Raw genomic sequence first — 19,343 nt, forward strand, 5'->3', positions numbered from 1 at the left:
TTTAATCTTCCGTCGAAAAGAAAATCACCTACCATAAGGTTTTTATACATTGTCCTTTACTTTCGCAATGTTTGTAGAAAACAATACATTTGTTTTCTTGTAAGGTGTTATTAAAACATGTTGAGTTGAGCCATGACAAAAATAGCATTATGTACAATTATATATAACAAGGCATCATAAGGGCTTTTTACAGAAGTAATCAATGAAATGTTCATACGCTATTTTCATTGACTTGGTGATCGAGTGCAATTATTTAAGATCCAGTGGTTTATGATAATTATTATCAATAATAATGATAACCATTATTGTGAAAATTAGAGTAATAATGACAATAATAATTTAAAATGCGCAATTGCTAAATGGTTAATGCTTATTACAATGATAATAAAGCGTGATTGTAATAATTTACAATAACTCTTATTATTATTATTGATAATATCAATAATAATGATAACTATTATTATGAAAATAACAGTAATAATGAAAATAATAATTAATAATGCGCAATTGCTAAATGGTTAATGCTCATTACATACAATGATAATAATTTATTATTGTAATAATTTACAATAACTATCATTATTATTATTGATGATAATATCAATGATAATGATAACTATTATTATTATGAAAACAGTAATAATGAAAATGATAATAATGCGCAATCTCTAAATGGTTAATATTCACTACAATGATAATAAATTAACATAATTAACATAATGACAATGGTGGCATCAGAGTGATAAATGCCATTCACTTTCCTATTTACATTAGATATACAACAAGAGATTCGATGAGTTCAAGTATATTAGTTTAGTACGCTAAACGTTCGAGGGATTCCTGTGTGTCTCAGCTCATTCAGAGACAGACAGAAAGTGATAAATGGGTTCGACGATCCCTTTTAAACCAATATGAACACCGTACGCTTATCATGGTAATATTATACACCTACTCATAGTGTAAATCTACGCTTGTATACAATTTAATTTCATTATTGCTACAACATATGCATAAGAATTTCATCAACACGTCTCCAATGTTACTATATTCATAGACTGACGAACGAGAATATTTACATTGCAGGTGTGAAAAACAATTTTTTTAATGGTTAATATATCTAGAAGTTGATGGAACACGCACATTTTGACAATGAAATTTAAAAAAAACACCCAGATATTTTGATGCAAAAAAAAACTCCCACACGCACACACACATATATTCACACATATGCACACACACGATGGCGATAAAGATCGGCATGCACTTTGTCTAGGATTTATACTTTCACAAAACAATATTTCTTAATCAACAACACTCAGACTTGCACAAGGCTATACTAAACGTCTACGTATATTCAATATGTATCATGGTTAGATAATTCCTTTAGGTGAGAAGAGTACTAGTATTTAAGTAAAGGAAAAATAAAGACTTAAATTGATGTACTATGCATACTCATGGCCTGCAAAGATTTTTTTATTTTTCATTTTTGTTCGATAATGAAGAAATGAAAAGCGTACAGTTCATTTACATTGTTTCATGTATATTGTAAATATACATTTTCAAGATGACAGTTGAACTGACATAAGAATACTGAAGATTGTTTGAACAATATGAATAAGGTGCAGAAAGGAAAAGGCTGCAGATACATTCCATCATCCCCATTGTTGTCTCTCTTTAAAAGCTTGAAGTGGCGGTTAATTTGGTCATCCCAGACTTTGTCCTACTCTGCAAAACACCGATGTTGATTTAACACCAGCCCGGAATCTATATGTCCACACCAGAGAAGTATTGAAACAACACCAGTTCGGAATCAAACCGATGCTTTTGTAATACTAATTGGTGTTGTATGAACACCTATCTGGTTTTAGACCAAAATGGAACTGGTGTTAACACTTCTCTGGTGTAGACATACAGTATGTAGATTCCAGACTGGTGTTAAAGCAACACCAGAGTTTTTGCAGTGTATGCAGTAAAGATGTGATGCTGATATTCCCCATCGTCCGCCTGGTTGCCTCTCTTTAGAAGCTTGTTGTGGTGGTTGACTTGGTCGTCCTTGACTTTGCCCAGGTGCTGTCAACAACACGACGGCTCATCCGAAGCTTCAATGCCGTTTTTACCTGAATATTACCAAGGGTAGCAACATAATTAATAATTAGGATTGCAAGAGATCAGTGGCGGATGAGGACCCCTTGGTAGACCAGCAGCACCATGATTGATGCTGCTGAGTAGGGCCATCCGTTTTTCAATTGTCAATTTCGTCATTTTAACGGAAATAAATTCAATTCAATTTTTTTTTGTAATCTACTGGGGACTAGGGGGGTTGACCCCCTCCCCCCTTCCTTGGCTGCCAAGCCAAAAAAAAAATATTGTGCATTAAAAATCTCTATTATTATGTGCAAACCCACACAATTCTTATAGCATGGACTGCCTTTTCATGGCTGGCTTCAAACTGAACTTGGGTTAAAACACGGGAGATACACACATGCAAGTGACATTATCATGATTAGGGTAAAGGTATGTGTATTTATTTAATCTACGATCCTTGGTGATTATAAGTTTCTTATATTCGCTCACTAACAATACTTTTGGGCAACACTGGCTATATAATAAAATAGCCCACTAGATCACCACCTAAGAATCTGGTTTATTCGCGATCTTCACTACTCAATTTGGCAATGGCCTTCTATACAACTTATCAAATTATCAAATTGAGAAACTATTTTTTTTCAAATTTATTTATTTTTAACCACATCACCCCCAATGTTGAATCCAGGGGGGAGGGGGCACACCCATCCCGCACCCCCCTTTTGAGAGGCATAATCACAGTTTGTAATGTAGTATGTAGTGCCAACGTAGTTGTGCCCCCCCCCCCTCCCTTGGAAGCGAGTCCCTTTTTTCAATCTGAAAATTATTGCCTTAATTAGTAAATAAAGCTGGTTATTCTCTTGAGTCGTATACTGAACAAATCACTTGGTCTTGACGAAGTATGAGCAACGGCGTTCAAAGAGTACATTGAGATAAGAATTCGAATTGAGACTTATCTCTCTTAATTTTTCTTATTTTCGAAATTGTATATGAATCACAGGTTTGAGTTTAATCTATAGCGATTATTTTGTAAATTAAAAAATGGCTCTTATAATCATGATAATCTATCAAAGGTTCCCAACAATTCTTATTCGACACACATTGCATACATGGATAATGCCTTTTTAAATCGAAAGGAACTGGGACGAAACTTACATCCGGGACAAGCAAGCAGTGAAACACGAATATGGCGACACCCTGTAAAAAAATGAAAATAAGAGAGGAATTGTGTAATGCCAGAATAAGTATACGTTGTTATAACGTGTTTTAGAGGATTTTCGAGCTGTTTAGTTTGGCCCCCAACATAAAACTATATCTCGAGCATGACATTGGCTCATTTTTTAGATTATAATCGTATTTATACATTTTTTATATAAAACATCTTTTTGAGATAAGTGTTGAATAGGCCATTTTAAAAGTAAATAAAAAAAAAAACACATTCCAACAGAGGACGCTTATTCTCAAATATAAAACTAATTTCTCTAAAAGAATCCATGAATTACAAGATTTAACAATCAAATATGAATGCAAAGGTGTTGAGTAAATAGGGGAGCGTTCCATCAACATTTTCGTCCGACAAGTTGTCAGGTCTGACAATTTTCCTTGATTTTGATTGGCCGAGTACCACTGTTACCATAGTAACTGTCGGATGGATAAAACAGTACTTGTCCGATAAAAATGTCTGACAAGTCCTGTCATAAAACCGAAACGCTCCCCACGGGCCCGTTGCATAAAACGTTTGCCATAAAAACAATCTCGGGCAAATAAACAAAAGCTCTGGCATACAAAATTGTGCAATTGAAAATTACATTTTAAAAAACTCTGGCCAAAAAATTGCCAGAGTTTTTGTAAGCCTAGGTCGACAAATCTATTAACACGAAAGAGTAACAATTTGCGCACATGTTTTATGAAATGCGCAAATTTAATTTCTAATTTTGGAATGGATTTATGACTTGTTCGTTCTCATACCTGGAGGGAAAAGCAGATTATGAATGCATACTGAAAACAGGTGACCTTCGGGGATTGCGTGGAACTGGTAATCGTTCCAGAGATCCAGGTTAAACCAAGGATTGGTAGGAGGATGATCAAAGCACGAGCAGTGGCTCTGTAATACCATAATAACAAAGACATGATAATGATGATATATACAGTGCGTCCCACCAAAACAAAACAGAGATTTTTCGATGAATTATCATAAACTTAATCACGAATGCAATAGACAAATGACCTACCATTCCAAAGTTTATAATCACCTCTTTCATCTGAAATTACTTAGATTATTTTTCATTCACGCATGAGCGAGTAAAACAATTTGAAGAGGGGATACCAAAAAGTCATTTGCACATAGAGTGCAACATTTATTACTGTTGATTAAATCTTGCATACAACAAACTTTCCACTACTATTTGTTTCGATGGAAATAGCAATAATGCATCAAACTTAAGGGTCAAGTCGATCTCAGAAAAATGTTGATTTAAATCAATGGAGAAAAATCAGACAAGCACAATGCTGAAAATTTCATCAAAATCGCATGTAAACTAAGAAAGGTATGACATTTCAAAGTTTTGCATATTTTTTTTACAAAATAGTAACGAGCCAGTTATATCCAAATAAGAGAGTCAATGATGTCACTATTTCTTTGTGTTTTATTGTTTGAATTATACAATATTTCAATTTTTACGAATTTGACGATTAGGACTTCCTTGCCTGAAGCACAAAATGTTAAAATAATGGAATTCCACGTGTTCAGGGAGGAATGGAAACTTCACTTCACATGACAAGGACGACGAGAAAATAAAAAAATATTTCATATTTCATATAATAAAATCCAAAAGAAATAGTGAGTGAGTGATGTCAGTTCCTAATTTGCATACCGACTGAGATGTGAATATAACTGTTTTGTGAAATAAAGCCAAATTTAAAATGCCATAACTTTTTTATTTTACATCAGATTTTGATGAAATTTTTGGTGTTATACTCGTTTAATTTTTCTTTTTTTATTCAAATCAAATTTTTTCTTGGGTGGACTTGTCCTTTAAGCTGTCGTGGCTGAAGTTCTATAGTGCTTGCCCGGTATGATCGTCAAGTAATACGTAACTTAATGAACATATCTATAATGAAAATTGGATAAGAGTGAAATACTTACTTTATTTTGTCGATTTCATCCTTCTTCTTATTTGCCTTCAGCGCACTGAACACTTTCATAACAAACCACAGGATCATCACACTGAACTACAGGTACAAACAACAAAATAAGGAAACAGGTAAGCACTTAAATTCATATTCTACTTTGTGAAAAGTGGGGGCCGTTCCTTAAAGCTGCGTGTAAGTTAAGAGTGACTGTGAAAACGACTGGTGATCCTTCTTGTGGTAAATGATATTCACCATTAAATGTTCAATGGTAATTATTTAGCGCTTAAGGTTCACCAGTTCTTAAATCACGCTTAACTTTATACGAACAGCTTTACGACACACCTGGGTTTAAAATCTGTCACCAATTGATTTTCCCTAAGTACTACACCTTAAGGGTTGAAATTACACATCAGGAATTGCTTTTTCTTTTTTCTTAATCTTTTTCTTTGTAAAAAAAAATTACTACATCTTACCAACTCTGTCCCGAAGACGCATCCTGCAAAGACGAAGATACTTTTGTCCTCGACGCGCAGCCAACAGCTGAAAAAGAAAAAAAAAACAATGGTAATAATAATTCAAGTCGGCTATTGAAAGTTTGAAAAAGAAAAAAAATAAGGAGAATAAAGGAAATGTATCACAGAGCACAAAACAAATAAGTAAAAAAAAAAGCTTCAGTAAAACATGGAACATTGTAGTATATGTAATGATACTTACAATTTACCCATTCCATATGATTCGAAGAGAACACCAAAAGACACTCCAACTACCACAAAGGAGCCCCCTAAAAATAAAAAATAAATCATATAATTTAATAATGAAAACAATTATAATTGAACTTGTCAATGAACGAAGTACTTAGAGCTATCCAACGTTTAATGAATGTTTGATTTCAAGTCTAGGAAAACCGAGATTTTCGGTACGAATCCATTGAAAAACCCATTTTAAGACAACTCCCGAATGTAGCATAAGTTTTATTTTATAATGATTAAAACCAATTTAATATTGTTTATTGTCGCACCAGTGCACTGTTGCTAACGATTCATATTGGGGAAAAAACAGTAAAGAGCTGAAAAACAAAGAAATACATGAGAAATTAAAATAATATATTTACATGAGGGAAAAATATTTTGAGGAACGTTTGATCAGAGTCCAAGAACGGAAAATTTCGGCGCCACCGAATTAGCATATTCGACAGACCGAAAGATAATTTATTAGAACCCAAATGATATCTTTATTGGATCTTACCGTAAGCGAGGAGACAGAGCCATCCAATCCTCAGTGGCTTGAACCCTACTGCAGTTGTCCGGTAAAGGAACACCCCTTCAATTACCGTCCATGCAAGAGCTGATGTGAATACATAGTGCAGTGTCGCCGTCACACCCTTGCAAAAGGTCTGCCGAATTCGAACAACAGAACACAACATCCACTGTTAAACTATGAAAATCAATTTTTACCTCCTTCCGAGAAAGCGGATGTTTGGGAAAGAGAAATCATTGCTTAGAGTTCTAGAAAATTGTTAAAATCGAATCCGTGAAAAGAAACATCGCAAAAAATATATACATCAACTATTTCAACATAGAAACCTTATGTCATCTACTGTCTAGTGTTAGGAGAGGAATTGGTTATTGAAGTTGATCACGTCGATAAGACGAAAGACAGTAATATCTACCATAAAAACAATAATTCTAGTAATTTAAATTTCAAATTGTTTTGTAAAGAAAGAATTATATGCTAAATCTATGAGCCGATTATGACAAACATACGGGTTTTTTTTATCTTACTTATGTTATTACACTTCATTTCTCCATTTTTTTAAATAAATTCTTTGATGATATATCTGTCTTTTAGTGGCCTTAAAATTGGCTCACCTTGTTTTCTGTCTGTTCGGCCAAGACGAGAAAAAGAGTCTGTCCTAGGGCCGTACATATAGCAAGGTTCATGTGGATCTGAATCTTCAACATTTTGCAAGTTCTGTAATAATGTTGACAAACGATATAAAGTCATAGTTAGTATTAAGATAATCCATGATTTTATTGTTCGAACTAGACATGAAATGAAATACTCCGAAAATTTGCTTTGCCCAATTGATCGTGGACCCGACAGCTGCTGTGCAGCGCCAGATCGACGAGGCTCTTTCCCTTAACCGTTGAACGCTAAACATGGTAGCAGCAACTCCTATCTTTTAACGTCTTTTGGTCTGACGCGGCCGAGATTTGAACCCCGACCTCCCGGTTATGAGACGGACGCTCTACCAACTGAACCAACACACCGGCTATAGAATGAAAGTCACAGTCTTTCCTCTACAACTATTCAATAATAAAGTTGTAGAATTCCTTGTGGATATCAAACCATGGACCCATGATCAAACTCTGCCTGAATAGCTCAGAAAACTATGTTTAAATACTGTAAATGGAAGTTGATGCTAAGAAACTGTCTTTGAAGGGTTTGTCCTGATGGGACATCATTCTGTAAGAATAGATAGAACATTGATAATTGGTTCAGTACACCTCTCATAAAATTTGTCAAAAGTAGCCAAGGCGCTGTACATGTAGAATTGAACAATCCTGAGATTCTGCTTGAAATAAACACTGTCAAACATTGTGTCTATAGTTTGACGCAGAGTATGTTTGCCCGTTTTTACACTGTTTATAACTTATAAGCAGTATTTTTACATTATCAGTGCAAAAACATCTGTTCACCCTGTTGGTATATCGTGTTCTTTTTTATAAGTGATCTGGAACTACTCACACAGCCACACAAGTGGCGCGCAGATGGGGGAGGGGCATGGGAGCGCTCCCCCCAACAAGAAAAAAAAAAGAAATATTCTCTCAAACTCTATTACAAAATTGGATATTTCTGAAAAAGTGTCATTTTTTTTTGCTCGCTCGCTTCGCAACTCTTAATGAATTTTGCCCGTTATTCCATATCTAGCCCCCGCAAAATTTTGGGTTCAATGCGCCACTGACTCACATACTAGATAACCAAATCTAGAAAACGCAGTTTCACTGTGTGTTCACACCGTTTTTTTTTTCAGGCGAGAATGTATGTAACTACTCACCCAGTCACGCAATAGATGAACACAGCAAGTGTCAATGATGCGATGGAGATTCCACCAAGTATGTAAGACAGATAACTCTGAAGCACTCCATCTGGCGGCTAACCGTCAATGAGAGAATAATATATAAACAGGGTTGAAGATAATGAAGTCTTAAGGAATTAGCATTGAGTTAATGGTGAATCCCATTCTAATATCTTACTTTTGTAACGATGAAAATATCTATAATTGTGACCTAAACGATAAGAATTAGTTATTCGCGTTTGATTAACAAATTAATATTAATTTCCAATTCATTGATGAAATCTTTCTAATCCTTGTTTATAGAACCTTTATTGCTTTTAGTCAGAATCGACGTGGTATAAAAGTCATTCCAGTCTCTACCAGAATAGGGAAATCCCTGTAGTAACCTTTGTGCAAACGGATATGATCACTAGTAAAGACAACGGTTAACAATCGATTGTTTTATTTCATGTTCATATCGATAAAACAAACACCCAGGAACAACAAGAAATCGAATTCGTGCAGACTAATCTAAGATACATTTGTGCTAAAAAAAAGCGAACCCCACCAGAAAATCAACATCAACATGTCTTCACATTCTGCCATATTTTAGATAGTTGATTGTGAAGTCGGATGATGAAATATTACATTCAATAAAGTTTGTTTCCCGTAGCGACAGTTGTCTACATTCAACACTCAACATGAAGGAGCGCATTTTGTGGGTGGGGTTCACTAATTTTTGATCGCAACTGTATATGTGACTGAATTTAAAGAAACTTATCATCATTCAATCAACCCCCTTGGAAGATTATAGTTCCACAGGTAAGCATATGGACTGAAATTGGGATGCTGTTTCGAGTAAGTTTATTCCTAAGCCATTTTGTCCCCCTTCGGGGCTTGAACATCACTCAATCACAGTTGACAAATTGAACCTTGTAGCTCTGCAGATTTCAAAAATGTAATATCAATGCTTAGAGCACAATATTCAGTGCGTCCCAGAAAAAACGAAACCGAGATTTAGCGATCATTTATCATTACTTATTCATAAATAAAATAGACAAATGACCTACCAATTTAAAGCTTAAATCTCCTCTTTCATCTGATATTACGTAGATTATTTTTTCATTCACGCATGAGTTAGCAAATACAATTTGAAGAAAGGATATCAAAAACTAATTTGGCGGGGGGTATCTGGGTTTCAAAAGGAAAACCACATTTTGAAAAGTTCAATATCTCCTCTTTAATTTGATACCTAAATTACAGAAAATGGTCAAGAAATAACAAAGTTCTGGTCATTTGAAATAAGGCTTGAATTTCAATAATTTCATAAAATAAAGAGGTTCTCCAGGCTGGCTTTCAAACTCACTCGACACTGTGTTTTGTTGACGATCAGCCATAAATCTTTTGTTCACCATGCGAAAGCATCTGTGGGAAACCGGTGAAAACACGTTATCTCATAGAATTATGGAAATACAAGCCTTATTTCAAATGACCAGAACTTTTTTATTTCTTGACCATTTTCTGTAATTGAGGTACCAAATTAAAGAGCAGATATTGAACTTTTCAGAAATGTGGTTTTCTTTTTGAAACCCAGATACCCCCGCCAAATGAGTTTTCGGTATCATTTCTTCAAATTGTTTTGCTCACTCATGCGTGAATAGAAATGACCTAAGTAATATCAGAAGAAAGAGGAGATTCTTAGCTTTTAATTGGTAGGTAATTTGTCTATTCTATTTATGATTAAGTTATGATAAATGATCGCTAAATCTCGGTTTCGTTTATTCTGGGACGCACTGTACATTATCGTGTATTTTAGCGCTATCAACTACATGTACGTACCCGAAGAGAGAGCAGAACTGCGAAGCTTGTGAGGTGAGAACTGTTACACACGACCATCTCAGAATCGACAGACACAACCTGAAGTCCTTCTGTTGACCAAACACTATCGACAACAACAAAAAAGGGAACCTTAGTTGATTTCCACATGTAAGCATAACTACACTTAAGGCGACCGCACACCTTACTTGGTCTGCGACCCGATTCCAGAATAAAATGTAGTAGAATTTGATGTTAATATTGAGACTTGGAATATCTAACTGTGTAACGTTCTAAATCATCGTACGAATACCTATATTAAAATCTATGGCTATGGTATCATCCTTCTTAGAATAAAAGCGAATTTAATATCTAGTCGTAATGACGTCATAGCAGTCGTACGATTGGTTACGATTTGAAACTAATTTGGCCTTGACTCCAAAATAAAGGCTTGCAATCATTCAAAATGGTTATATTAGTATTCTTTTAATTAATTTTAACCTCAAAGTGATATGTCCCATTCACATTTTCAGAAAATGAGCAAAATTCGATTTGTTCCAAAATCGGATTGCAAACAGTCATAAGGTGTGCGGTGGTAACCTGAACAATATCTCTGCAGACGTCGTATAGAAGCTTTCTTTTAAAGCAAATCTTAATTTTGGTTTAAAATCTCCCTTCTAAAGTGCACGTCGATATTCCGTTCCATTACTAAATTATATTAATGCATTTCCCCCAAACGGTTGTGGTGTTAAGGATATAAACTAAAATCTCTTATATATAAGTTTACACTTTGAAAAAGCCCTGGGAATTATAAAATATACAACATGTGGGTAATTTTTCCACATAAAATCTTAGGTTTGGGTCTCATCTATCCAAAGAATGTAAAAGATTTGAGAGAATATTACACTTGAGTGAGCATTGTCCATATTTGCAAAGCTCGCAGAAATCTGTTTGCGCAGAAATGCTAGTTTTCACGCTGTGTCAAGGGGAAAGGGCAAAATCAAATATACCCTGCGAAACATTTCTCATACATTTCCCCTGCAATTTTAGTCAATTTAAATAAAACAGATACATTCAAGCATTTTGTAACAATTTTGTTGAAATTTCAACATTTAGTAAGCACAACCTTTACCTTTTTGTGCCAGCTGAATCTGAGGACATAACTAAATCTGAACAAAGTTTTTATCAGACATCTTTAGCACTTTTTCACTAAGTTTTCATCATTTAAAGTGGGTTTTCATTTCATTTTTTATTTAATACTTGTTTCTCCACACCTTTTCTAAGCTTGCCAATGATTAACAAATTGAAAGTGAAGCCTAAGCAATTTCATGTAAATCACAGCTCAATGTAAAGCAAATGTTGTCACGATGGCCTCAGTGTTTGGGTAGTTGGGTGGGGCGAAATGCACTCTTCGAAGTGTTCTGGGCAAGGAAACGAGTTAAAAAGGTAAAAGATACCTTCAAACCAATTTTACTAGCTAAATTCAATGTGTTCTTCATGATTAAGGTCTACTTTTATTCGCATAACTATTTCAAAGTTTTGCGCAAATAATTTTTCACTAACTTTTCAAAAGTAAGTGGTGCTCACTGAAGCGGAAATATTTTTCGACAGTTCTTTGGTCATTTGCTTAAACGGATCTGTACCAACGTTAAAATGTGGAAAAATCTTCAGGATATTACAAATGTATAATTTTACAGGATTTTTTCTAAGTGTAAACTTTTTTTTGATACGCACTGTATAGGCTAACATTACAATCTTCGATTGGGTGCCCGATCATAATATTTGTTTATTTTTTGTTCAAATAAAGTGCCTTCTTAGGCAAGGAATGAGCTGAAAATTCCAGACTAATGATCATTGTCATTAGCATTCTAAGATGAAGTTAGCTTTCTAATATCCATCCCAATTAAACCACACTATCGGGATGTTGCTGATTGTTTATAGAATTGGAATTGTCTGGTCATTTTCGTTTTTACACTTCAGATACATGACAAAAGGGAAATGGCTAAGGTTGCATTTGGGTAATCACTTAGTCCTGCAGACGATTTGGGAAATTTCCTTAAATTATTTTAAATGGTGGTTGGTGTTTGTGTGCGAAACGTACTAGTTGGTATCATTACCTGTCGTGAACCTGGTAAACACAATGCACTTCGCTGGAACCATCCTGCAATAAACGAGAAATCTTATATATGTTCAGATGAATCATCGAAATCGCATCGAAACCATGCATTTACATACTTTAACCATGTTATTTACCTTTTAACATAACCTTTCACTAACCAAATTGACTGCATATATTTTTATTACAGATTACTCGAAATGCGAAATTGTATTTGAAATGCAGCGAATAAGGGGCAGTTCTTCTGTGTTCAGGGGTGTCCCAACGATTTGATGAGATGGCCATAGTTCATCTTGCCATCATTGCCGCGTCGACTTAATGGCATCAGTACTAGACAACAATATTTTATTCACTTGACGTCTGTGAAACGCATGTTTAAGCCTTCTGCCACATTCCCTATCGCCATATACAATGACGCACCCGTGATTTGCCTTACCGTGGGTGGGAATCCTTCGGTAGATTGGATCATGAATTCTATTTGAATGGTCCCGTTGGAGAGGTTGATGGTCGTGTTTCCGTCAATGAGCTCGATCCTGATCACCGAGCTGATGATGCTGTTCGTGTTCTCATTGTCAGTGATGTCCAAGAGCTGGATGTTGTCACTGCTATTTCGGATCTCGTAGGAGTAGTGCACAGTGACTGTTTGATAGTAACAAAGTTACAGAGAGTTAGTAACTACCTGTCATGCTCGACATGCTCAGTGGAGTGGAGTGGAGTTAATCAGGATACAAAAATATCGTGCCGCAGATAACGGTTTAAAAGAGCGCTACACAATGCATAAGTTTTACATCAAAATCAAACAAGGCTGTTGAAATTGTGTAGAAATTTATCCGGTGATAGGTTTCTGGGGCCCGTTGCAGAAAGAGTTGCAATCAATCGCAACTCAAAAATCATGCGCAACCTTATTTTCAACCAATCAACAGCGCGCATTTGGGACTTGCGTTTGATTTTTTGACTTGCGTTTAAAAGCAACTCTTTCTGCAACGGGCCCAGAAGTCACCGGTGTTTGTCTAAAATTTGTATTTGTAAGGGGACGATTTCAGCGCAAGCCCCGCACCCCCCCCCCCCATACGATAAAGCAATTGATACTTAATCATGACATATTGCGGTTACATGTATGTGATGAACATGATCTTTTGTTTCTTATTAACATAATGTATATATTTGTTGTAAACTATAAATTGGACTATCCAAAGATATTTCTGACTCTAATTCATTGTTTATATTCAAAAGTAAAGTTAAACATACTTTTTGTGAAGATGCAAGACATCTCAATAAATGATACCTTAGTCCATGTTTACCGAGTCACGTTGTTCCTTTATTCTTGTCTAAAACGTACAGTGAATCTAGCTGATCACTTTCAGCATAATCACATAGCATAGGCTATGGTGTCTTCGAATCACAACATTACACTTTTCTGAATGATTATGCAGTTCAGGCAGCAGTAGATATCTAAACCATTCAGCAGCTCCATCTTACCACCATACCTCCCTTCCTTTAAAACATTACTTTCCTTCCAGGGCGTGCTACAGATGTGATTAAACCAATTGGTTCACTATACCTGTATAAACTTTGGCTTTTCTTTTACCTTGTTATTTTTAATTACTATATAGCCTCATATCTTATCTCCTCCTATTGGGGCCTATAACTCACAAGATCTGCTTTCAACTTGGGCCCCTCCATTTTTTTCACTGATTTAAATTCTTATTGTGTATAATTTCTGTGTCAAGAACCATTTATTTCAACTCAAGATAATCATGTTATACTCATGTCAAACATGTAAATGTCTGTATACGAGTTATGGAAAATAAACTAACCGAAACTGAATATTAAATCATTTTAATGGATGAATGCTGTAAGCCCACTTGATTGAAATGTTGCATTCAGGGTATCAAAGGATCCGGAAACTATTAGCAATTCTCATTAGAAGAGCCAATCACGAAGCAGAATTTTCTCTGTTGTCATTGCAGGTGATATTCCACAAACATTTTTTTATGAAACGGGTCCTCATTTACTGTTGGTTATTCAGTTTAATGATATTTTTAATACAATTGGTCTTTGGGCGAGTACAAATAAAAAATAATGATTTTGGACAAAATGACATGTAATACAATTAAATAAAAAATACTATCTCTCGCTGGAAATGTGACAAACTGACACAGCTGCAACCATGTCAACCCTTTAAAAGGGTGACAATAATCAGTGTTAATGCCCGATGAGGCAATCGTTTCTACATCTCTTCGATGTTTCAATGCCCCGTACGATAATTACATACATGTATATATGAATGAATAAACAAATAGATACATAAATGACGTAAGAGTAAACGATTGATGATAATTAAAATAAACTATATCACAGACTGAAACGGGAGAAAAGAAATTGAAATAATTGATTTGACACGTCATTGAAGATCATCGCTAATCATTATTGTCACATTTTGTTATCAGTATCGAGCTCATATGCTTATTTTTTACTAAAAAAATTATGGCCAGGCATATGAAATTTCCGTTTTTTAAGACGGAAAGGACGAATCATTATTTTGGCTTTCCATAATCAAGCCTTTTATTGAATCATTTTTACCTATCAAACAGACCCTCCTGTTGACTCACCGTTTGAAATATCCACTGAACCGAAGCTGAAGGTGAATGTTGAGCCACATTGCTGATTTCCTGACCAGTGCCTGTCATATGCCCCCTCTGCGGACGAGCTGCCACAGTCCTAGGTATATACAGTATAAATAAAAAGTAATCTTGAATATTCTAATATCAAAATTTTAACCCATGTACAGAAAGGTAAAGATTACATCACATTTAATCCAAGGCCAATCCAAGGGCGACAGACCAACCCCCCCCCACCCCCCCCCCCCCTCTCTCTGCGAAAATATGGAAGCGGGTAGAAAGAGAGAAAATGCTAGAATAAATAGATAGGAGAAACGGATCAATAGAAAAATAAGATGAGGGATAAAAGTGAATGCAATAAAGATGAAGGAAATTTTGAAATATGCATGAATGTTGATCAAGACTCTATAAAAAAGTTTAAAATCCACTCGCGCGTCACTTCGCAAAAAAAGACACCGAATGCACTTGCTTCGAGTTTTCTTTGCATTCTACATGGGAGATGATTATTGTGCGCGTTGAATTTTGAATCAAATGCGGGGACAAAATGTTACATGTCACACGTTACCTAAAGCTAAGCGCGCGGAATGGAACATATCCCTTTTTTAGTTGCAACACTGTTTCTCCACACGATGTTGACCGTCAAATGACTCCAAATCTTGAGAGCAACCCCTTTCCTCGAAATGAATGCACTAATATTTAAGAAAAGCATTTGGTCTAAATTATAGGCTTTATTGTTCAGTTAAAGCTGAAGATAATAATAATTAGATTTATTAAGCGCATAATAATTAATACTTATTTTCTTGCACTTTACAATAAGATATATTAACATGTCAACAGGAGGTACATTAATAACTGAAAAAAATTACAGCATTTATATATCTAAATAAGATATAAACGAGCAGTAATATTCCATGAAATATCAACAAATTCCGAAAACTGCAACCTCCGCAATCTTTGATGTTTTAAAGCATGCATAATGAGCTAAATAACTTGAGGGGATATAATCTATGAAAAATGATCGAGCGAAATCTTACTTTTCATAAAAACATCAACGCCATCGGATATGTCGTAATATGGATAAATGAATAAATGCACATTCTCTAATATCATGTTACTTTTAGAATGGTAAACATTGATAAATTTTTAAAAAAAGTGCCCCCAGGTGTTTAAAAACTCCCTTTCTCTCAAATTTCTGAGTCGGTGAATAAACAATGACTATTCTCCCCTTGTATGCTATACACATGTTCAAAATTAATGATGCATGATGTGTCGAATACTACTTTTCAGGCTCATTAAAATGCCATTGTTTTCCATGGGGTGCGGGTGTTTGTATATAAGTTAATAACAAGAGTAAAACAAAGTGGTACCCCCCCCCCCCCGACACTATGCGCACAGACAAATGGACGTGTAGGTGGGAAAGGATTGTTTTATGAATTGTGTCAAATATTGAACACCTTTTGAAGCAAATGCGGGGACAAAATGTTACATGTCACACGTTAACTAAAGCTTAGCGCGCAGAAGGGAACATAACCCGTTTTTAGTTGCAACACTGTTTCTCCACACGATGTTGAATGTCAAAAGACTCAAAATCTTGAGAGCAACCTCTTTCTTTGAAATGAATGCACTAAAATTTTTGAAATACATGAGGTCTAAATTATAGGCAGTTTTGTTCAGTTGAAGTTGAAGATAAAACGAAGTAGATTTATTAAGCACATAATAATTAATGTTTAATTCTCTTGCACTTTACAATAACATTAAACTAAAATTATTCCATCAACAGGAGGTACAGTGATAACTAAAACAAACTTTATAGCAAGATACAAACCAGCAGTAATATTCCATAAAATGTCAAAAAATTCTAAACGAACTGCAACCTCCACAATCTTTTTTTATTTTTTTAAAGCATGCATAATGAGCTAAATGATTTAAGGGGGTCATAACCTATTAAAGTATGAGCGAGCGAAATATTACTTTTCATATACAACATCAACGCAATCGGATAGATTGTAATACGGATAAATGAATGACCGCACCATTCTCTACGTTACTTTCAAAATAGTAAAAATTAATAGATAAAAAGTAAGTGCCCCCAGGTGTCCAAAAAACTCCCTTTCTCTAAAATTTTTAGTCGGTGAATAAACAATGATTTTTTTTTCAATGTCTGCTGTAAATATGTGAACACGCACAAATACACCTGTTCAAAATTAGCAAATGATATATGATGTGTCGAATAGCTCGACCCAGGTGCTAAATGGGTACCCGGTAGGATGCGAAAGATATTGTATGTTTGATTTTGCCAGCGCCATAATGAGGCTGCGGTGAATGCAACGAATGCTCCCCAGGGAGTGGAAATTGTGCACTTTTCGTGCGGGATTGAAATGAATCCAATGACCGGGGTAATAATATGCTGTAACGCGCTTTGAGCCATTCTGGGAAAAGCGCTTTATAAAAATTGACTATTATTATTATTATTATTATTTCAGCCTCACTAAAATAATTACAAGAGTAAAACAAAATGGTAACACCCCCCCCACACTATGCGCACAGACGAATAGGATGTGTAGGTGGGAATGGATTTTTTTTCTAAGAAATTGTGTCAAATATTGTACACCTTTTAACGAATCAAATGTCAGGGATCTTATGTTAAAGTTATCCAAGCACATCATAATTAAACATTAAGATCCCCTGGGGGGCACTTACAAGAGATGCGGTAGAAGGCCGTATTGCTGAAGTTGATGATGCGACTGATGCCATTTCAGGTTGTATCGTCGTTGACTGCGTCATCGTCAGTGTAGTTGTTGGAGTCGTTATTGCCTGCGTAGTTGTTGGTGCCGCTGCTGCTGGCGTCGTTGCTGGTGGTCTCGTTGCCTGTGTAGATGGCGCCGTTGATGCCTGCGTAGTTGACGTCGTTGCTGGTGGTGTCGTTTGCTGTGTCGAAGTGATCCATTGTCATAATCAAGAGTATATCATAACATACAAGGATCAAATGCGATTACTACCCCCCCCCCCCCACCACCACCATAATGCACTTTGCTATTAAAGTTGCCTTTCAGTTTACCAGTATTCAACTCGGCGGCAACGTGTTTCGCGTCTAATTTGTAAATGCTCAATCCCAGACAGTGGCGGACCGTGACCCGGAGGAGACAATTGATTGGAGGGGCACTGTATGTTTGTGAACAATGATGTGCCCCTCCAATGCTTTGTCCCCTCCGGGTCACGGTCCGCCACTAACCCCAGACATACATACATATACAACTTATTTGTTAAATTAAGCCTGGTCATTTTTCATGTCAAACCATGCTTTATGATTTATTTTGAAACCACGACTCCTGATACCTGTCTGCTCACCAGGCACACTACATAATACATTCCCTTTTACTGTTCAATGTACGTAAATGCCATAATAAATGAACTGCATCCACTCATTTAAGATAAATGAATGTAGTTCCAATAAACATTGGTTTCATGAGAAAGTCTGTAAAACAAAGAGTCACTATATCATCGTACACCTATATAAATATGGTAAGTGAAAATCTTATTGGAAAGAGTAAAATGTAAAAAAAAGTTAAAAAAAAAAATTTGTAAGTTATGGACGTTTAATAGAGTCTTGTTGTACTCACTCAAATTGACCACCATGATTCAGAATCACAGATTTTGTGGACAACTCTCCATTTCTTTTGTACACAAATTTTCCGATTTCCCCCATTATTATTCATATTGCATCTTGCTTCCTTCTGAGCATGACTTTGGAAAATATAATTCACACCGCATATGACAAGGTCAGGAGAAGATAAAGCGAAATGTGTAAAATAATGGGCAAATTTGTGTACTAAACTAGTGAAGAGTTTTCCACAAAATTATCCTTTTTGAAGCATGACTACCAATGTGAGGATCTCCATAGGAAGTACAACAATATTTTTCAAACTTCCATTACTTGTTTATTCTATAACCGATCTTGGTGGAACCGGTTTTAGATTGGTCCTCCCATATTATTTTCTGATTAGATGGATCCTGTCCTTGTATTTTGGTATCCTTTAGATAAAGCGGAACTTTGTGAAATTACGAACGCTATATAAAGCTGAAAAAAAATCACACTGAAGATCGTCGACACAGACAAGCACAATGTATGACAATGTATGCACAATGCGACAATGTCTTGCCATTGCTCATGATTTTGATTTATACATACAGACATTTTGGTAGTCATTCCATTGAATTTTGTACGAGGGTCATTCCATACGTGGCGTACAGGACATTTCGACAACAAAGTGAACTGAATGCTTGACTGAATTTTTTTTCTTTAATGATAAAGTACCAGTGGGTTGTCATGTGAAAAACTGATAACCAACAGAAATAGTTTGATTATGGTAGAATTAAAGGTGAAAATGTTGTGTGTCAAACGGGACTCAGAAACGACACGCAACACTTGCACCTCTAATTCATCCATGGACAGCACATTTTGGTTAGTTGTCTTTTTTTTTCTACAGGACTACCCAGTAATACTTTATTTTAACCA

The 19,343-nt window shown here is 35.5% G+C and overlaps 2 protein-coding genes across 2 annotated transcripts; both read right to left on the reverse strand.

Annotated features, from left to right (window-relative positions):
- Positions 1-495: 495 nt before the first annotated feature.
- Positions 496-7,178, reverse strand: LOC121430222 (adhesion G protein-coupled receptor E5-like). Its single transcript, XM_041627500.1, has 8 exons — positions 7,086-7,178; positions 6,463-6,610; positions 5,932-5,998; positions 5,691-5,757; positions 5,231-5,316; positions 4,054-4,189; positions 3,241-3,282; positions 496-2,117 (listed from the first exon to the last, which is right to left on the reverse strand). Exons 1-8 carry the CDS (start codon positions 7,176-7,178, stop codon positions 2,019-2,021), a joined length of 738 nt encoding a protein of 245 aa, XP_041483434.1. The 3' UTR covers positions 496-2,018.
- Positions 7,179-10,091: 2,913 nt separating this feature from the next.
- Positions 10,092-17,824, reverse strand: LOC121429420. The gene is made up of 5 exons (XM_041626400.1): positions 17,528-17,824; positions 14,819-14,927; positions 12,643-12,845; positions 12,208-12,251; positions 10,092-10,217 (listed from the first exon to the last, which is right to left on the reverse strand). Exons 1-5 carry the CDS (start codon positions 17,609-17,611, stop codon positions 10,097-10,099), a joined length of 561 nt encoding a protein of 186 aa, XP_041482334.1. The 5' UTR covers positions 17,612-17,824; the 3' UTR covers positions 10,092-10,096.
- Between the last annotated feature and the right edge of the window lie 1,519 nt (positions 17,825-19,343).

The sequence above is a fragment of the Lytechinus variegatus genome, chromosome 16 (genome assembly GCF_018143015.1).
Source record: "Lytechinus variegatus isolate NC3 chromosome 16, Lvar_3.0, whole genome shotgun sequence".
NCBI classification, from domain to species: domain Eukaryota; kingdom Metazoa; phylum Echinodermata; class Echinoidea; order Temnopleuroida; family Toxopneustidae; genus Lytechinus; species Lytechinus variegatus.